The sequence below is a fragment of the Anarhichas minor genome, unplaced genomic scaffold (assembly GCF_050575085.1).
Source record: "Anarhichas minor isolate MPS153535 unplaced genomic scaffold, ASM5057508v1 ptg000028l, whole genome shotgun sequence".
Classification (NCBI taxonomy): Eukaryota; Metazoa; Chordata; class Actinopteri; order Perciformes; family Anarhichadidae; genus Anarhichas; species Anarhichas minor.
Window position 1 is genome coordinate 14,151,939 of NW_027466474.1, and position 21,799 is coordinate 14,173,737.

Here is a 21,799-nt window from a genome sequence, read left to right on the forward strand (position 1 = left end):
GCATACATGTTTAGTACAGGATCTCCAGGGACTAGCAGGTCCTGGGCTTAAAGGGGACAAAGTTTTTTCTTTTCTTTTTCTCCACTAGGCACTTTTACGCACATGCTCCAGTAGCCTATCACGCTCGTTTCCTCGAACTCCACAGCTTTCAGTATGACGAACAACTCCAAAGTCCAATTCAATTTGGGTCGATGGCTCGGGCCGAGGTGGTGGTGGGGGTGGAGATGCGGGGGTCAACCCAATAACAGACTCCCTCCCCTATAGCTGCCTCCTCACCCCCCTCCCTCCCTCCCTCCCCAAACCCCATCCACGTCCCCATAAATGCCTTTTCGCTTCCTGCATCCAAAGTCGGACAGAGCGCTGTGATTGGCCGCGGCCCGCACTGTGGGCCGTCCCCCCACATCGCTCTCCTCTTCAGCTCGGGTTACAGTTGAGCTCGAGCTGCTGCACTCACCGGATCGCGGAGAGTGTGTGACACGGTTTTAAAAGAAGAAGAAGAAGACGAAAAATACACCGGCGTGGAGATGTTGGCCAGCGGATTCGGAGCCACCGAGCGGACCGGTAGACACGTCTGACCTCCCCTCGACACTTTATTTTTTTTCTCCACCGAGCAGCGGCGAAACACGAGGGAAGACGTGCAGTTTATTTACGCACCGGCCAACGCAGCATGTCCCGGGCGGACTAGAGAGACAGAGAGAGAGGCGACCCTGCTGGAGCGCAACGCGCACGCGGAACGGCGCTGAGAGCCCCACTAGGAATATTTGAGGAGACTCAGTTCGCTCGTAAAGACGAATAGCAAAGGTTGGAGAGGAGGAGGAGCGAAAGATAACACTGTGGAATGAAGTGGACCTCGGGATTCCCGGCGTGCTGCGGAGTTGTGACTGATGGATGAATGTGGCCATCTGTAGGCTAAATACGGCGACAGGTACAGACACCATCGGGAGGGGAGACGCTCTGACAAAGACGCGGCGCAGCGCTTCATCGGCAGCCGCATCGCTAAACTGTGTCTCCAAATAAATAACACAAAACTGTGCGAGTGGTTGGATCTGTCTCATCGCACATGAGATCGCATCGTTGACGACTTGTCTCGACGCGTAAGAAGGTCGCGAAGAGCTGTTTTTTGTGTCTCAGCCACAGGTCAACCAGGACACTCAGCGGGCTGCTCGCCTCCCAGATCCGATCGAGAACCCGGGTGGGGGGGGGAAAGCTCCGTCGCACGTCCCTGCGGTCAGTTCGGACAAGGACATCCGGGAGGGGATCTGGAGCAGATTTTTAAAAAATAAATAAAAAAAGGAGAATAAAAAGGCCGGACAGAAGGACATGTATCTGATAACGACCTCACATGCTCCCGACTGATCGCTGCTCACCTTCCCACCGGGCGAACCACAGATAGAAAAGGCTGCCAAAGGCGCACCGCCGTCCGACGCTCTGAGATCCTCGGCTCGCTTGTCCGCGTACACACACACACACACACACACACACACCGATCAGAATGGCGGGACTCGGTTGTTGGAAGTATTACCTCTGGATCTTTATTTTAACGTGCAGGTCGGCGTTAACCTCGGCCAAGTCGATGGAGACTATAATCTGGGGCTCGCAGAATTCCAAGTAAGTCTCGTATTTCATTTTGTACCGGCACGCCAAAAAAAACTCACTGTGTGTGTGTGTGCGTAACGGAGGGCTGACATTACTGGAAAAAAAAAGTTGCTATTGTGTGCAAGCTGTGTTAAATGTTCTGTTAAATGTGGCACTTGGAAAAAGGGGAACATAAATGCATTTGGTTTTAGGCTAATTGTCATTCCTGCGCCGCACAGTTTCGTGTTGATTTATTTCTCAGCGGGGGGGATCTCCCAACTCTATAGAAACCCAGTAGGCGCAGGCTTCGACAATATACATTAGGCCTCGCTGTAATGTATTGTTAATTGTTGTAATTTATGGCTATATTACACGCCCCTGTTTATTACCAGATAGAGGGGGCAAAGTCCGCTGGGACACTTCACTTCGGCTTATCTCGGAGTTCGTGTGAGTCACTCCATTTCTTCCCGTCAGTTTCTTTTAATTGGTGACATTACCTGGTGGAGTCGTGGAAATCATTGCCAAGTGTGCCAAGGAGTGGTCCTGTTCACTGGATCCGGGACCTTCCGGGGGGGCTGAACATGGGCTCCCATAGCTCCCTGTGAGGGCCACGCTGAGTCCCAACTCTCCCCAAGTTTGACTTAGAGTTCGTCCACACAAATCTGTGGGATGAGGTGGTTTTTCACATACCAAGAGGAGGAAATGCTTTGAAAGATATTCAAAATGTTCTCTGTTTTTATTTCTGGCTCAGATCCAGCCTCATTTTTGGGTGCAAGTTTTCTCAAAAGCGAGCAGCTGAAGCCAGACATTTTTTCTTCTCCTAAAGATTCATTTTATTCCCATCAAAACAAGTATAAAAGTGAGCCCAGACGTGCTGATAATAAAATACGCTCTGGTAACAATTATCACCCACTTAGACTCGACTCTCACATTTGCATGGTGTTGGAAAGCATTCATAAGGGGGAAATAAACTAAAAGGGAGAGAGAGGGGAAAAAACCCTCTCTCTCTTTCTGTACGGTGCCGAGCCGAGGAGCTGACCTTCATTTGAGCTCACTGCACCGAGGGGATATGGAGAGTAGCTCAACCAGCTTATAACTAGAACTTACTCGTTCAAGTGAATCCATGATTCATCCCCCAAATGTCAGGTGTCACAGGAGCTCGTTGTGCAGTCAGTAGGTATGAATATTGCTGCCAGGTTCACTGGAGTGTGTGTGTGAGTGTGTGTGTGAGTGTGGCCTGGTCCTAATGGTGAGACTACTACGGCCCATCAGCTTTTATTTGAATATATGGCTGCAGAGGTAGTGGAACAATGAGCCTTATCAGACACAAACCCCACACTCTGTGTCAGTCATGGGCAGACAAATGGAGAAAAAAGAAAGAGGGGAGACATTTATTGATTGATGATGTCACCTGCTGGGAATGTCTTAGAAGGTTGCCATGCCGGTTTAGGGACTGGGAAGATCATTTCTCCATGTGTTCCTCCACTCCGCTCCTTGTTAAACCCCCTCCACCCCCCACCACTGCCGCCGCCGCCGGCCCGATATTTCATAAAGTTCACAGTGGAACAATAATGCACTCTGCAAAGTGTTCCTTGCAACCTAATTATCCTGCTGCTCTGCGCTTAGAAAACAAAAGACAATTATCGTGCCGTGTGCAGGCTCTCGCAATAACAAAAGACAAACCTGTTTTTCTCCTGAAATGTATCTGTCAGCAGCGGCGTCTGAGAGGCAATAAAAAAAAACAGAAAGGGGGAATACTTTGTGCAGCAATCAGCATCTGTCTTCACTGTTTGTTGTTTTAAACTCCATCTCTCTGCCTCCTATATTACTGCGTAGTGATAACACACCACGAGCGAGCGCACAGAGAGAGAGCGAGAGAGAGAGAGGCCTATATAAATGTACAGTACACTATCTGGTGACTTATCTAGATTTACGATGTCTTACTTCCTGTTCTCACTTTGGGGAGCACTGCTGCCTCAGCTAATAAATTAATCTGGCCCTCTGCTTGCACACTGTACCACATACACACCAAATATAACAATACCAGTGCCTCCCTACAGGCCATGAGTTATGAGACAAAGTGTAGGAAACCAGCAGGCTTGGACCACTACGGTGTGTGTGTTTTCTTTCTTTATATCTATATATATATATATGTGTGTGTGTGTGTGTGCGGGTCCCTCAGAGCGTCCCTGTTGTTATGGATTTCCATGCGAGGATGCCATCACTCCCGCTCCTCCATTATCAATAACCGGGGTTTGCTTAATTGATTTCCTCCCAGCGTGCTTGAACAGGCAACATATATCATGGCCGTCTAGAAAGAAGAAGAAGAAGAAGAAGAAGAAGAAGAAACATCCCGGAGTCTTATGTTTTCTGCTGCAGGATGTATCGGACCTTTTTTTTAATATATTTAATTTGAGGCCGGATGAGTGAAATGGCGAGGGGGGGGGTGAAAGGGCGGCGAGGGCGGTATTCAGGGTGGAGTAGCAGCCGAGCAGAAGGAGGCCGGATGTGTCAACGTCCTCGGGCCGGTGAAGAAGCGTCGAACATTTGATCAGAGCAAATCGGATTAGTTCTCATTTAGCTGAGTGGGATTACGCCCGAAAATGTCACTTTGTTATGACTGATCACGTCCCATCGGTATGGCTGAGGCGAGCACCTTATACAGCACACACACACACACACACACACACACACACACACACACACACACACACACACACACAGCGTGCTAAGGAATTCTGCAGTGACGCCAATTTAATGATAATCTGACAAGGTTGCTGTGAGTGGTTCCTGCACGTCCTCTAACCCTCCTTAGCTAATATTTAGCTCGTGACCTGTAGCCCCCGCGGCCTTGTTTGCAGCAGCTCAGGAGACAAACAAAAAATGATGGAAGGAGGGCGAAACCCCCCCCCCCCCCCCCCCCCCAAAAAAAAACACGCTCGCACACCTCTAAAAAACACACAGGCCCCGCGGGTCTGGCCGGGAGTCTGCTGCACTGGTTTTGAACTCCTCGCGTTTCGCCGAGGCATGGAAACAGTTTTGCAGACATTTCTTGGCCTCTGCGTTGGGTTTTGAAGCCCACAAAATAGCATAACAGGGTGAGGGTGAGGGTGGGGGTGGGTGCGTTTGTGTTGATGAAAGTCAGCTTAAGCCTCGCTTTGCCGCGGGTCTTTACTTACTCATCTTATTTTGCTGTCCGCTGACCTCAGCTGCCTGGCTCTCCGTTTAACACTCGGCTGGCTTGGTTTATAATGTTGCGTGCACGCTTTAAAGGTTCGGGGAGTTTGACGATGATTAAGTTTGATTTGAATACCGCTGTGATATTTAACAAACATGTTTATTGAGTCTCTCTTGAAAGAGAACATTTCTTAAGAGGAGGGGGGGGGGGGGGGGGGACGACGACGTTGAAATGATGAGGTGGCAAGTACAATACCTTTTCAAAGCAGCCGTAATTAGAGTTGGCTGCTATTAGAATAGGTGCACAGAAGGCCTAATTAAAGTTCAAGTTTTCTTTTCACAATTAGCTTTTTCCGTTCAGATAATTGGGGCTACAAAAAAAAACCAAAGTTTTTCCTACGAGGTAATTAGGAGAAAAAACAAACGTCTCCTTTATCTTTTGTTTTTACAACCAGATCCAATCAAAGCAACATTTATTGTTTTTCTGGAACACGGAGAAACCTTTAACTCCTGCAAAGTGGTGTTCAGAAACGCTTCCCCGAGCTGCCATTTGAATATGTAACCAGCATTTCGGTAGGAGCTTTCTCAACAAACCAAGCTGCAACTGCAAAAACTATAAACTGCCGCAACCTGTCGAGCGAGACTCTGACTGAACCTTGGGAACCAGGAACAGGGTTTGCTTCCTTGCAGAGAGTCCGGTGAAGGCGTCGAGGGTCGGAGGCCTGTTTTGGTTTCTTCCCCCTGCTGCCTGCTGCCCCCCTTTACCCCTAACGATACACCTTCTCTCTCCCCTGCTTCTCAGAGTCGTCGTCCCCCCCCCCCCCCCCCCCCTGATCATGTTTCCCTCTGATAAAGATCTCATTACACACAGAGAGGACTCAGAGCCTGAGCCCCACTCAGAGAGAGAGAGCGAGGGGGGCTGACCACTAAGAAATACTTCTGGAGAGCAACTGGCCCGCGGTGCTGTGAAGGCACCCTGTGTGTCTCTCGCTCCCGAGGACAGCTGCGTTTGCCTTCACGTGTGTGTGCACTCCTGCGTCGACATGTCGTTGTTTCAGCGGCGGATTCTTCGTTTGGTTGTAGCGTCGTGAAGAACCTGGGCTCAGCGAAGGGGGTTTAGATTATTTCAGGGGGAAAATGCAGTTTGTTTTTTTCCCCCATCATAGTTTTTTTTTTTGCTCCAGATGGACTCACTTTATACTGCCGGTGGTTTTGGCTGCCACATCACTGAAAACTGATCATTGTGCTTTTTGTGCGTTACTGATGCGTTCATTTCTTTATATTCGGGCAGTCGGGCACATGAAAACCCGCTTTCGTTCCCCAGATTTGGGAGCATTTGCAACTCATTTTATTTGTTTGTGATTTAAAAAATAAAAAGATTCTCGTGTGCATGTATGTAATCACAACTGTCCCTCATGACCCGGAGCTCCAGTTGGTTTTCGTTCGAGACTTATCATAGGGACTGAGTCACAACCGGGGCAACAGCTGAATGTAATGAGTCAGTTAGCAGAAGAGCTGAAACGATAATTTATATATTTATTTATACAATTCAATTTATCAGTTGGCTGATCAAAAACCACCAAATTTGATAATCGACCAGGGGGAAAGGCAATATTGAGACAAATATTTTCTTGCTGTATCACAATATTAATAGATTGTGATGTATTATAGTTTCTAGAAACTCTGTTGTGAAACTGTTTGTGGCTAAACTAGCCAGACAGGAATGTCTGAGTTTTTTTTTCCGGTTTATGCCGGGAATTAAGAACCTGACGGGTGGAGATACTTCATCACGTGGATAAAACAATCCTGTTGATACAACCAGATGCCACAATAGAAAGATCTCCCACGTGTAAAAGGTCTCATGGTGTGTATCACCCACACACTCTGACAACTCCCCACATTTTATACTTTTGAATTCATGACTTTTTTTTTTCCTCCAAGAACTTGTCATGCGTGTTTTCCGTGTGCAGATGAAATGCTGCATAGGTTAACCATAAGCAACAGACAAATCCATCGATAATGGAAATAATTGTTAGTTGCCGCCATAGAACAGACAATTATCTTAGATGTGTCTTAATCTTGAGCACCAGAGACTGAAACTCTCACGTGGATGTGACAGACATTAGGCTTAGGTTGTCTGCTGTGAGTCACAGAAAACTATTACAAACTTGTTGAAACTCTGCGCTTCTCGACATAATAGTTTAGGTAATAAAACCGCATTAAGAGACGTGGGCCAAAACAAACGCACGTAATTAATATGTGGTCTTTATGTGGTGCGATAATTACAAGTGCAATTATTCTGCTCATACTACAATTAAAGGACACAGTGTCTGGTATGAAAGGGACAAGTATGAGCTTATGGTGGTGAATGAGTGCTTGAGAGTGCACGTCGGTGCCATTGTTCTTTGTCCAGCCACAGAGGAGCATTAAGGAAGTGTTAGAAGCGTGCCAGTGTGCCCCCTGTGAGAGTGCTGAGGGCCGAGCGGTGGACGAGTGTGGAGTGGCTGAACAGTGGCTGCCTCACAGGCAGCATAGCGACCCGGCTTCATTAGACGGAGGCCTGGCTGGCAGCAACCAGGAAGTTCCCATCAGCTCCAGCTCTGCCAAGCGGGAGGCACATGGCGCTGGAAAGGCTTCCCTTAAGATTTCTTCTTCTCTGCGTTCTCGCCCCAACGCGTTTCGGCTGGATCGAGCGAAGGTGTCGGGATGCGGAGTTACAGGAAGTGGGGGGGGGGGGGGGAAGTTGGGGAAAAGTCTGCCTTTTGTTTGCCATCTTAGTTATTTTTGCATAAGAGCAGTTTGAAAAATAAGGGGATTAAACAGGGGGAGGAAAGGAAGCTAATGTAGAGCGTTGAAATGCAGCCCTGGGCTCAACCGCACATCCTTTCAGTCCAGCGTAGAGCTCCCAGATTACTTCCATGTGTCAGTGCGAGAGGGGGGAAAGAGAGGGAGAAGAGAAGAAAGGGTGGACGGGGGAGAGAAAGTGGAGCGATTGAAAAGCGAGCGGCCTTGGATCGGTGGAGATCAGCGGCGGTGTGGGACAGTGGAACGGATCTGTGTGACAGCCATCTCTAAAACCATTACCCCTGCGGCTCCGACTCGGGAACTCGTAACCTCCTCCTCTGGACGGACCTCATAGACTTAACTCTTTCTCAGAGAGCCCCTCTGTGCTGTGGAGGCAGAGCTCATCAGACGCCAGGTCCCCAAAAACCAGCGGGCAGGCAAACCTTAACAGCCAGCTGCACGACGACACGTCATGAGTTGTCACCGGGCATACAGGCAGCGAGGGATCTGTTTTACCCCCAGTTTGTGGCCCTCCAAAGACTTCTGTGGGAAGGTTTGAATTTAATGTGCCAGGAAGGGGACGAGGGTTACCCAGCAAACAATGTGGTGGGACTGGGAGTGCATGTTTATTACAACAAAAAAAAGGTTATAAAATGATGACGTAATTGTAGACAATGTTTTCTTCATTTCTTAAGTGTTGAAGAACAAAATCCCCCCCCCAAAAAAATTATTTTCAATTCAACTACTTACTTGCTTTACGAGTAATTTTACTAGCTTTTTTCTGGAGGTTTCAGTCGCTTCTACAAAATGTGTATTAGACTAAATAGCTTTAGCTCAAGGACCACTTACTGGCTTTGGCCTTTTCTGCAGCTTTCAACTGAATCTAAATTACAAAAAGTATAGAAGACTTTGTAAAAGAAACTCACGGTTAATTTACTAGTTTAGGACTATTCAACATACAAATTATTAAATCACAAATAATCTTAACTCAAGGTCCACTTACTACCTTTTACTAGTTAATATTACTTTTCTGGAGCTTTCAACCACATATACAAAATTACAATAAATATATTTGACAAAAGAAAAATCTTGACTCAAGGTCCACTTCCAAGCTTTACTATTAAATGTACTTGCTTCATTTTAAACGTTTAAACCACATCTAAAAAAATGACAAAAAGTATAGTAAACCAAACAAAAACTAACAGAAAAAACAACAACCAAATCCTTCCTTTAGATTAATTTATTAACTTTGAGAGTAATATTAGCAGCTTCTCTTTGAGTCCTCTCATGAAGCACACTGAGGAAGACCGTGACATGCGGTGAACTTCTTTTAGTCAACCCTTTGAAAGTAAATTATGAAGTTTTGAATGCCACAAGAAATATTCTTTTCTGTTCCAAAAATAATGTTATGTCACTCAAGATGAATATAATATAATTTAATATAACTTAATATATTATAATATAATTTGTCTTGGGATTGTTGAACCACTAACCAGATTGACTCCTGAAGTGGAACTTTACTTCTGTAACCAGATAATATCCTACAAGTGGAGACTGGATGAGGCATGACCGTACCCAACCAGCTCTGAACGTATCATTAATGACCATCATGGAGCGCTTTGTTCACTGTTATGAGTACACTAATGGAGCGACAGTGTAATTGAATGGAGTGGTAGGATAATAGAATGATAAAGTAATGGAATAGTGTGGTAGCGGCCCCCCGTTCCCCAAGGGATGCCCCCCTGTAAGTGTGTCAGTGTGGCAGATGGGCGGTCTGTAACGTCCCCCCCCCCCCACCTCCCCCACATTAATTATAAAGCATCATAATCCATCTACGGCATGCAGGGGCAGGACATGGAGACTATTAGGGCCAGCATGGAAATGGCACAGTGTATAATCCTCAGGACTTTACCACCATTAGGCTCCCCGGGCAAAAAACTAAAAACACTCATTTCTGCTGCATTCTCATTTGAGAAGTCCCTTTCTTACACTACGTGCGTGTCTCTTTAAACGTGTGTCCCAAATTTTCAAATGTTAACTGGAAGTTTGATTTATCTCCGATTTTTTTCCCCCTACTTTTTATTTTTTCCCCACCATTCCCACAGGCAAGACAAACAGCCCCCAAAAAGTGTGTGTGTGTGTGTGTGTGTGTGTGTGTGTGTGTGTGTGTGTGTGTGTGTGTGTGTGTGTGTGTGTGTGTGTGTGTGTGTGTGTGTGTGTGTGTGTGTGTGTGTGCCTCCCGTTAACCCATTCTGCCAAGTCTTGGCTCAGCCTTTTCTAAGCAAACTCCCAGCGTGGTCCCGGTCCCCCTTGTGCTGGTGAGAGGAGCTGGAAGAAAAGGCCTGTGGGACTCCCGCTGCTCCCAGAGCCCGGCCCCGGCCCCTCCGCCCACGAAGGGCCGGTCCTGGGATTTGCTGCGCGCCGGGGCTCTGTGTGGCAGCTGTGACTGACGCTTCAATCGCCTCTCCCTGGGACACCCCAGCACAGCCCTGCATTCCCTTTCACACCTCGGAAACGGAGGGGAAAAAGACAATTACACACATATTCAGCAACCTCCCTCTCCCAGTCTCTCCACAGTCCTGCGTCTCTGATGCACGCCCATTGACCAGATCTATGAAAAAAAAAAAACATTTCTAAAGTTTCTGTGTTTTGCAAATGGGCTCTTCTAAACAAACTTGCAAATTAGTTTAGCTGTCTGGACGGCCTGTCTGCAATTTTAGTCTGTATCTAAAGTTGCTCTTGTTTATTTAATCATTGTTTCCCGAGTAGTCCTCTCCATAAGTAAACAGCAGAACTCGGCTATTTCCTTTTGCGTTTCCCTTGATATTCAGAAAATCTAAGTAACGGGAAAAGATTTGAGCCTTAAAGTGGAGTCAATGCTATCATGTATGGATTGTCAGTAAATTGAGTTTGTCTCTGGGCCATTGGAGCAGGGGACTCGTAAGCCAGAGGGATTTAAGTCTCTTAATTGAATTATTTTGATTGCCGACTTGATTGATGGAGTCAGATGTGGAGCGTTTTCCGTGAGTCTTTTTGTCCGACTAATTCCTCGTCCAATAGAGCCAAACCAGACAATAGGAACCTGCAATCAATCACAACCGAGCGTTTGGTTGGGAGAGAAATGTGCCGTCAGGGTCCGAGTTCCACAAGTCATGCAGACGACGTTGAAAAACCCGACAATGACATCAGATAGTAGGGCACTCTCAAGTCTAATCTTCCCATAATGCCACGCTAAACCCCACGGAGACCCACTGCGGAGAGAAAGGCTCCTCCCATGGCCTCTGTCTCTCTCTGTGTGTGTCTGTGTGTGTGTTTGTATGTGTGCACGCATGTGTGTGTCCATGCATGTTGGGAAGAGAAAAAGAATTCAAGAGTGAATGGAGATGTCACTGTCAGACGCTGGCCTCCGCATGAATCCGCTCCAGAATGGCCATATTGGCAGCTTGTGTGTGTGTGTGTGTGTGTGTGTGTGTGTGTGTGTGTGTGTGTGTGTGTGTGTGTGTGTGTGTGTGTGTCTGTCTGTCGGGGGTCTGCCGTTTCCCCTCCACGCCGAGCGCGGCAGGACACAGGTCTATATTTCATCCCATTCATATGAGGGGAGGCCGTTTCATCTCCCACACACATGTTTCCCATCAGATGTGTGTTTATTCTCCCCCATGATGGGCTCGGCCGTGGAAGCCTCTCATCTCTCCGATATTGGAAGTGGGGGAGCGAAGGTCCCGCTAAAGCAAACACAATATCCTCGAACCTCACCGCGCTCGCTTTATGAACTATAGAGAGTAAGGCCGAAAAGGCGTTGCGTTGACTCGGTTTAATGAGGAGCCGCGGTAGTTTCTCCCTCTTAAAGCTCTGTAATATAATATCTCACACTGTGATTTTAACTCGCTGATCTTAATGTGTGGCGCTCTATTGCTCGGCCGTCTCGTCTTCCAAATTGTTTCTCCCCCTCCCTTGCACTGCAAAAACTTTCAGCTACTTTTAGCTACTCCCCTCGTGCGTCTCTCAAGTCCCCCATCGTGAAACATGACAGCCCGAAAACCTCCGCCACATCACTCCTCTCTTCTCCTTCTCCTGTCTCCGAGATGAAAGCTTCTTCTTCTGCAGAAAAACCTTCTGCGATGGTTTTATTGTTTGGCGCACCGGGGCCCGGGCCTGTGTTCCTGCTTTTAGCAGCTCCGTTTGCTGCACTTTCTGATTTATTTATACACTTCTGATTGTTGCACTTCACGCACGTCGAGGATTCGAAAAGTCTGAAGCCTTGCATGTGCATCACACGGGCCGAGTCAAATTCTTATTTGAAATATACACGAATGCATGAATATATTTATTGCACGAGAAGCCCCTTGTGCATCGGGAAGGGGGAGAGTCTCATTTCCTGTCGTGGCCCTGCTCTTGAATGGAGTGGCGTGATACCACATGCGGCCCTGCCGAACGGAGCCGGCCCCGGTGCACCTCTTACTCTGGCACAATGGAGTGGCCGAGGGAAGGGGAAGTGATTGGGCTCCTATTGGAAGGGGCTGCAGCAGTCGCTTCAAAGCGGCGTGTCTGGCTGAGGCTTTAATCGGCCTTCTCTCTGCATTAGATGTGCGTCCCGTGATGAGCCTTTGAAGGGCGCGGGCAGTTCTGGCTGGAAAGGTTTGGGATTGCACTGCATGGAGTGCCTCTTTTTAGTTTTTTCCGCGGGCGCTTCGGCTCGGACTCAAACGCGTTGACCCCTAAAGGCGCAATGTGACGAGGGAACAGCCGTCGTGTCACGTTTTGGATGTGTACACACACACATACACACACATACACACATATATATATATATATATATATATATATATATATATACAGTATATCGCAGCGGAAGGTGGTGTGGATGTGTGTGTGCAGCTGTGGTTGGCAGGCTAAGGTTTGAGTGTGCCTTACAGATGGCGGTAATAATGATCAGATAGCTCTTGTAATGGAGACGGCCCAGTTTGTAATGGCTTCCTAAAACAACACATGGAGCGCCTTTACGAGGCCACAATCCGCCCGGTTATCACAGAGCGAACTGTGTGAATGAGAATAGCATCCTGTCAAACAAGCTATTTATTAGCGCGCATATCACACACACACACACACACACGCACACACACACACACACACACACACACACAATTCATTTTAATACCGAGCGGCTGCGTCTCGCCTGCGCTCTGCTTGTTAAAGACGAGCGTTATCAGAGGAGACACAGACTCCCGCTACACCAGTTAGGCCGTCCTCCCCCTTTTCTTTTTTTTTTTACATTCGCTGTTAATGAGCCTAATGATGTGTGTCTCGGCGATTGCATCAGTCAATATGCTGTTCAATATGGGTTTTAGAAACCCACTGACAACTTAAGCATGCCCGCCTGGATAAGATCTCCCATCCAACGGGAGGAAAGAAAGAGCAACTCATTTGTCTCGGATCGGATGGGACACGTGTTAGCTGTCTTTTGCAATCATGAGCCGAGATTTTAAGCGGAGAATAGACTTGTCAGTCAAATTCTGTGATAAGAAGATGCTTTTAAGACTCGGAAGGCAGCTGCGTGTTTAAAAAAAAAACAAAAAAACAAACAAAAAAAAAATAAAAAACCGCGCGTCCCAGTTACAAAAGCGTCCGACGCCGTCTTACATGGAGATCTATTGTTTGTTTGGTGTCGATATAGTTTTCAGCTTATTTTTCGTCTTTCTGTTGCGTTTTCCTTTTTGGTTTATTTTCAGTTACGTTTTTTTTACGTTCCAGAAGGTGTTTAGTTGAAGTTTTATTTCGGTTTATGTCAGGAGGTTGTTTGCTATGTTAGAGGCCGGGCACTTTCAGCTTTATGCGTTTTGTGGAGTTTAACAGTCACTGTGCGGTGAGTACAGATGTGCCTTTCTCCTTTTCAACCGCACCTTCAACCCCCCCCCCCCCCCCTCCCCCGCTGCATTTATTTTTTTGTCACATTAGTGCAGCTTTTCAACACATGTACCTCAGATCCTACTGGGGGAAAAAAAAGAAAGTAAAGTGCAGGCAGAGACCCCTGTGACTCGGGTAAAAGCCGTTTCTTTTATAAACCCGGCATTTGATTGATCTGTCCTGGTCTTGATCCCTGGGCTCGGCTGATTAAACCTATCCATCAGCTCCTCTTATCAGCTCCCTAACAGATCGACTGCAGGACACCGAACTAAAACCCCCGTATTGTTGTTACACAGAAAAAGTCAAAGGCTAAGGACAGGGAGGGAGGGAGGGAGGGAGGGAGGGAGGTTTGCTCTTCTCTTCAAGGCCTTTTGAACAAAGAAGAAAAAATCCCTGCTATGTTGTTTTAAAGAAAGAAAGAGAAAACCTTTTTGGAGGTAAGTATCTTTCGTGCTATAGTCGTGAGTGTGTGTGTGGCTCGCTATGTCGCATGTATTGCAATAACCTCGGCAGGAGGTCGAACAGTGGCAGGGCAGATTGTGACAAGAGTGTTTCCCCTCTAGTGGGAAATCAGAAAGTAATGTTTCCTGTCCGGAGTGTCGGCTCCCCACTAGTGATGTGACCCTGCCCCCCCGGTCACAGCTCGCACAGCCATCAGCCAGATAATGACATCTCTTTAACTGACAGGCTGTCATTCACTGTGTGTGTGTGTTTGTGTGTGTGTGTGTGTGTGTGTACACACACACACGTGCACGTGCACGGGCGTGCCCCTCGTGCTCGCACGGCAGCCGTTATGAATCAACCGAGCGATTTGCAAGTCAAATATCTCCATTTCACGAGACGCGCCTGTTATTTTCTGAAATACATTTTGTGTTTCTCGTCTAGTTAAAGCAGATGCGTCGAGGCCACTAAAACGTGGATGATTGCGTGTCACTTTGCTCTCATTTATCTGCGAGCATCTATTACCATCATGTTGTCAAGTCAGTGAAACTGGCACAGGAGCAGCCGACAGATGGGCTTTTGATTGTTCACAGATGTATGACTTTGGGACAGTTTGTTGAAGGTAAAGCTTAAGACGGATCCTGAACAGTCTTGAATTACACCGATATACGCTTCTCTAACATCCGGAAAACAAACTTGGTTCGTGTAGTGTAACATAAACAGACTCTTTTTTTGGGGGGGGGGGGGGGGCGGATAACGATCACCTGCATGCTGGTTGCCCGTCACTCGTCAGCGTGTCGAAATCAGATGGTGGAAAGTTGCAACTTGCTGCCTTATCAAGAAACGATCATCCCGAAGTTTACATAGTCAGAATTTACTGTTGAAAGAAGATGGTTTATTGAGATCCTGTTGCAGCACGCCCTGGTGAAGCAGGCGTGAACCTGCTGGCTCGCCTTCTTGCCGCTAGGTATTTGGATAGGGCGGGATGGGGATGGGGTGAACACTCCCCGAATGCTGGACGGGAGAAGTTGCATTCGTGGCACACTCATCCAGCTAATCTCCGAGCTAATTCATTCGGTCCTTTTCGAGCGCTCCTGTGTGTTGCTATCCTCACCGTGCTGCCGCTCATGGGGGCCCGCGTTCGGAGCGTAGCCATGGCGATGATTGTGTCATTATTTCGCGGGCCGGTGAGTGATATCCCAGAGGGCCGTAGCTGGGTTGTCCGGGCCTGTCGAGAGGGGCTGATTAGAATTGCAAATGGCCGCCAAGTGTTGTGTTTATTGTGTGTCTCAATATTGGAGACAATCAGGCGAATCAAAGCCCTCAGCTGGAGAGATGGGACCGAGGCACGGCGGGCCTCTTGTGTTGGAACCGTGTCCTCGGTGCTTGCATAGTGCCCCCCCCCCCCCCCCACACACACACACACACACACTCTCTCTGTTGCACTCTCTCTCCTTGTGGACTCTGTGTGTGTGTGTGTGTGTGTGTGTGTGTGTGTGTGTGTGTGTGTGTGTGTGTGTGTGTGTGTGTGTCCACGTCCTGAAGTACATGGACACAGCTGGAGGAAAGAGAACAGGGGGGAGGACAGAAAGAGCCACTAAATCCAGTGCACTCGATCATCTGTAGTGTGGCGGTCCTCGCGCAGCTGAGAAATATTAAACACTCTTTATGATAATGACAGAGGGGCCAACTGACATAAATATCGGAGGCATAAAGTGCTGAAGGATGAAAATGTCCTGTACGTTTGCTCGTAACGCAAATTTATCTTTGATTTCATGGCTTCCTGAATCGCTGGAGACAGAATTAGCAGCTTTTCATTAGCGGTATTTCTTCTTCCCCCCCCCCCCTCCCTCCACACACACCTGTCCGCAATGAGGTATATGGAGCCACATATCGAGGGCTTAGGAATCTTCAGATATCTGCATGCGGAGAAGCTGTCACGCCCCTGCGAATGGAGCCCGCTGGCAGCGCGCCCTTGTTATGGCTGGGTGACAGTTTGCAGCGCAAAGTGCCCTAAACACACACACACACTTTCGCCGCAAATCACCCGCGAATTGTTCTCCCCCAACGATTGGCTATTACCCCATTATTGACTCACTGTTTGTACAGGATTCGGCCAAATCCATCTGAAAGCCATCCAGCGCTGTTGTGTGAGACAGGAAGCTAGTGTTTTAGCTCACCGTGTAATTCACTCTGTCAGTCGCACACAGAGAGGCCTATCTTCTCTCGTTTCGCTACTGTTGGCTTTTAAAGAATGTCTGTGTGTGTGTGTGTGTGTGTGTGTGTGTGTGTGTGTGTGTGTGTGTGTGTGTGTGTGTAATGTACAGGCACATGTGCGCTCATGCATGCATGCATACGTCCCTGTCGGAACAGAGGATAATTCCTGAGGTCATACGCGCTCCCCTTATAGCGCCGCATGACCAGTCACAACAGGCATGTGTGAGGCCCAGGTACAGACATGCACGAGGGAACAGGTATCGCCACAGGGAAACGACTGTGGAAGTTTTACTGCGCCACACACGTTCTATTTCTCAAGCTGTCCTAGCTGTGGGCTAAATGAAGAAGAGAAAGAAAAAAAAAAAAAAGTTAAAAAGGAATGCGTTCGCGCTCGACAGAAGTCCCTGTGATTTACTGTGAGTTTTTTTAACCGCCACGTGCGAACGGAGGGAAGGCCAGAAGCCGTTGTGAGGCTCACGTGTCGGGACGCGAAGCGATCAAATGTCACCAGCCTCGGAAAAAACCCAAGTCGGTTGCATGTGAGGGAGCTACGGCTCACGGTCCTGTTTATACAGCGACGTGTGTTGTTGGGGTTGACAAGCAGTTGATGAGAGATCCTTAGAAGTGTGTGTGTGTGTGTGTGTGTGTGTGTGTGTGTGTGTGTAAAAGAGGAAAAAGTGTGTGTCGGATCGCCGACGTGGCTGTTTGTGAGTGTGTGTGAAACTGAGGAGAGAGTTCATGAGGTGACATCTCGTCAGCTGTTTGACTTTCCCAGTTTCCCAGGGAAGTATTCAAGAACAATGCCGAAGAAAAACCACCAACCGCCGACAATTGAAAAGCCACGAAAACCCCCTCCCCAAAAAAAACCCCCGGTGCTGTTTGTTGGTGCCTGAATTATTGCCCTCGCTTGAGATTGGAGACGAGGGGGGGGGGGGGGGGGGGGGGTGAGTGACTGTGAGTGACTGCACTGTGCTTGTAGCAGACACATATCACCTACCGGACTCCTCTACCCATCCATCTCCCGCCACCGCTCACAATGGCAGGAATACATTAAAAAAAACGAGTCGGGAGGGAAGGGGACGCAAGATAAATATTGTGTTAGTATTTTACCCTCCCTCCTCCGCTGCGATTGTCTCTCCCGCTGACAGATGAACAATGAAAGTATTGAACTTTGCTGCGTGCTATCTTTTCACTTCTGGGTTCAGAACCGCGCTGTCAAAGCCAGACGCGTTCCGGCAGAGATTGATTGATTTGCTTTCTGTGCGCCATGTCGCCCCTTTTTGTTCTCGAAGGAAAGGCTTTGGTTTCCCTCCAGCATCCCAGACTCTCTGTAGCTGTGTCACATTAACACCTGTTAACAACGTACAGACTCGCGCGATATTGATTCAGCACCTGCTTTGATCAGAAAGTGTTGCTATGTTTAACACTGGAAGCTGTTCATTCTCTATTCTGAGAGGGACCATCCCTAAATCTTTCTCTGGGCAAGAAGATAGGCTCAGTATTGTGTTATGTCTATTAAGACATAGGAAAAAATACACTTGTTTGCTTTCTTTCTGGCAGTTAGAGATACCATTTTCATGTCTGTGCGCTGAATTTGAAGCTTAGCTTAGCTTAGCTTAAAGGGAGAAAATACAGTAAGGGGAAAGGCAGCCTGGCTCTGTCCAAAAGTAACAAATTCTGCCTCCCAGCACCTCCAATGTTATATCCTGTTTATTTAATCTGTACAAAGTGTAACACGGACACGTAGCGGTGTAACTGGGTGGTGCTGGTCAGATTTATTTACCTTCCTGCAGAGCCAGGCCAGTCGTTTCCCCTTGCGTTTGCTTTTTGTGTCAGTCTTGAAGCTAAGCTAACCGGCTGCTGGCTATCAATCTTCTCATCGAACTCGCGGCAAGAAAGCGAATAAGTGCGTTTCACAGAATGTCAAATAGGGAAAACCTCATTAGCAATGGATGTCGGGTCTGTTTGGGAGACGTCTCGTGGCCGATCACCCGCTGGTTCGATTCCCAGACGCGGCGGGTGCCAAAAATACTGCTGAGCTGAGCGGGGCGACTTGGCCGAGCACAAGTTCGGGAAAAAAAATTAGCTAAGTTTAGCTGCAAACCGTAGCCTCTCATCCTCAATGAGCTTTTCACTTTGCTTCATTATGCAGTTTAAAAACTGTGATCCCTCGAGTCATTTTTAACCGCGCCGTGATAGGAGGCCAATTGTTGAAAATTGAATTTATCCATGACTGGCTCTATCTAAGCCACGCAGAATTAAAGAAGAAGTTGAGCTGTGTGTGCGTGTTTGTGTGTGTTGATTAGCACATGTGACGTGCTGATTGAGTAGCAGCATTAAAGGGCTGTTTTTTTTTTTTCTTTCTGAGAAATGCTTGCTGAGGGCCTTTTTATAATCGATGGGGTTGCAGATACCGGGCAGAAAATGGCTGCTGGGTAACGAACCGGGGCAAGCTGCTCGGGTTTGATAGCGGCCGTGATTCCTCTCCTCTCTCTCGTTTTTCTCCTCCGCTCTCCCCCCCCCCCCCCGAGCGGGAGTGAAGCACAATCGGGCGAGTGTGAGAGATGCTATTGTTCGTCTGGGAGGTTCTCCTGCTCTCTCCCCTCCTGCTCTGCTCGCCGCTGATTACAGCCTCGCATCCAGGTCCAGCTCTCGACTCTGCTCTGCAGCTCTTGGTCCTGGGGGACTTCTCTCTCTCTCTCTCTCTCTCTCTCTCTCTCTCTCTATACGACTGTCCAGCCCCCCATCACCACCACCACACAAACACACCCACTCAAGCATGTGCACACACGTATATATATCTGCACACTCGGTCACACAAACACGCTCACACATGCAGTGGGCTCGGGCCAGCCGGGTTTTGGCAGCGGCCAGTAGACTGGGCCTGTGGAGAGATCTTTACGGAGCATGCAGAGCCCATCTGTGGCGGCTCCTCAGCGATGGGAGGCAGCTGGCTGTGTGTGTGCGCATGTGTGTTGTGTCGAGGCCAGGAAAGGAACTAGGGAAGGAGGAAAGAGGTGTGTGTGTGTGTGTGTGTGTTTGGGTCACAGAGCACCCCCAGAATGAGAGCTAAACTCCGGCTGAAAGTGACCCAAGCGCTCTTGTCTAGCCGAGCCAAATCTCCCCCCCCCCCCCCCCCCACCACCACCACCACCACCACCCCCCAAGTCCTCCAGCTGGAAGAGCTCAGTCCCTGGGATCCGGGATGAATAAGTGGCGAGGCAGAGAGCAACAGCCTGGGCCTTCTCTCGCTGTCAGCGATACCGTGGATGACGTTCAATCACGACCGCATACACCCGCGCTCGCTGAACTCCCCTGCTCTTAGAGAGGGATGGGCTCGGCGTCGACGGAAACCACAGAGGCCATAAGAAGAAACAGATTATGCTCTCTCTCTCTCCTCTCTAATGACTTCTGACACTCCTCTGGCTCGCTCAGTCAGTCCTCTGCAGCCAGTTCGTCTCTCGTCAACATCCACTTCTGTCCCCCCCCGCCACCTCCTCGTGGCAAGGGACATCTGGGCGCCATCTTGGTAGCTCATCGCGTCCCGCCGATGGTGTGATGCTAGCCGCTCACGTGGCGGTGATGGAGGGCGAGCGCACGGAGTTTGTTCGGTGAACATGAGCGGTGTGTCTTATCCCCGTGTGTGTCTGTGTGTGTGCGTGTGTATGTTTGTGTTGTGTAGCTCGCCAGTGTGCAACTGTTATGAGTCACGCTGAATCTGATTTGCTCTGCATGCCAGCCTGTTGACTGAGCTAACCAACGCTAGTGCGTGTTTGTCTGTCTGTGTGTGTGTGCGTGTATGTGTGTGTGTGAGAGAGAGAGAGAGAGAGTGTCTGTGTTCACACGTACAAAGCGGCTCTCTGCAGGGTGGAATTCAGGATATTCTGTCTCTCTCTTTTGCCTCTGACATCTTCATTTATGTCCCTCTAATGGGGACGGCACCGGGGGGAAAAATACTCAGTTTTTCTGCTTTTCAGCAAGTCACAGTTGCCAAGTCTGGCCCGCTGGAGTGTAAATGCAACTTGGACCGAGTTTATAGTTTATCCAATACCACTACCCGTTGGGCGAAGTTTGTCCTGCTTCTCTCTAATAAGGGTCAAATCCTTCCTGCTTTGCTAAACAATTCTGGAGCCAGATGGGCCTTGTTTTCCTTAACTTCAGGATCCTTGTGTTTGTTCGCGTGTCTTTGCTCCGTGTGTGTGTGTGTGGCCTGCACCGGCATTGGGGCGACTTGTTTACCATGTTTGACATGTGAGGAAATCGGTGTGTGTACACTGGGGGGGCGTGTGTTTATGTGTGTGTGTTTATAGACGGGCCTCCTTAAGAACATCTGCCCCCGCGACGGCCTGACAGAAGCCAGCTATGTATACAAGCGCTCGGGTCGAGCCGCCGGCTACGGCCGCGGACCCATGACCAGCTCACCTCTTCCCATGGCGTGTCGACAGCCAGCAGGGAGGCACTTCAAAAACCGGCTCCAGATTCCGTTTTGTCACACAGCCGGCAGCTCGTGCGACTCGACGGATGTGGCGAAATCCTCTGGAGCTGTTTTATTTGCACGCACGCATACTGACAGTTTGGCGGTTTCGTGCCTTCCTCTCCTGACTATGAAGTGATCACACTGAGTCAACAGCGCTCAGTGGATCTTAACCACACATCGAGGAGCGAAGCCCATTTCAGAAGCTGCCACGCGAATGTTTCCATTGTGAGGCCGAGCCAACACTCTATCTTGATGGATCTGAAAGCGGTTTAGAAACGGTCCCCGCTAGCAGACAATCATTTGATATTGATTGACTTGAACGAGAACGGGATGGATCTGCACCCTGTGATTACACAAAACGTACACCGCCTCGGGCAAGTGAGTCTGCTATGTCGCTACACAAGAGCTCTTTGCATAACGCCGCTTTGTGTTCTTTGCGGTCCTTAACCTGTCATGCGGGGTGAATTACGGCGATGTTTCATGAGAAGCCAGAGAATCGAGCCTGTACGGGATATTGATTGAATCGGCTGTAAATATGGCGCCTGGGTGGAAAGTGTCATCTGTCATAATGGTGGGGAAGCAGCCACGCTGATTCTGTGGATAATGAAAGAGAGAGACGATAATTGGTGAGGGAACACTTCTCCTGCCGTGATAATTACCACGCTGATGGCGAGGGGAATAGATTACCAACCTGTTGCGATGATTGTGTTTGTTTTTTTGCGTGACGAGAGAGAGAGAGAGAGAGAGAGAGAGAGAGAGAGACTGCAGGAAACAAGGTGGTACCTGCATCCGGTCCGTCGGTGTGTTCCCCCCCGGTTGAGATGGATCGCCCCGTGTATGTAGTCGAGAGTACCGGATTTAAAATTGATATGTACGGTGTGTTCGTGCCGCTGCTCAGGAGGAACAAATCAATTTGAAAAACCATTCTGTTGATATGAGCCATTCCTGCCTCCTTTCTCTCGCAGTTCCTGTGTCTCGGGTCCTTTTCATTCAGCGGGGCCGAGGCTGCCTGCCAGTGCTATGCTCGGGGCCGAGGCTTGAGCTGACTGGACGGGGGTGGAGGGTGTGGTGGAGGGGGGGGGGGGGTGAGGGCTGGGTTTGAGGCTCTGTGAGGGGCTTTGAGTGGGCCTTAGTGTAGGCGGTGTTTTATATGAAAGTCGGTGAGGGCAGGGCGCTTGAATAGGGGTGGCTGGGAAGTTGGGCTGGGAAGGTCCAGGATGCACCCCA

The 21,799-nt window shown here is 48.8% G+C and overlaps 1 protein-coding gene across 1 annotated transcript in view; it reads left to right on the plus strand.

The window, feature by feature from the left end:
- The first annotated feature begins 414 nt into the window (after positions 1-414).
- The window catches only part of efnb1 (ephrin-B1), a 58,151-nt gene continuing 36,766 nt past the window's right edge, over positions 415-21,799 (plus strand). The window contains exon 1 of the mRNA XM_076104035.1: positions 415-1,608. Coding sequence (XP_075960150.1) covers positions 1,493-1,608 — 116 coding nt within the window. The 5' untranslated portion in view covers positions 415-1,492. The remainder of the gene's footprint in view (positions 1,609-21,799) is intronic.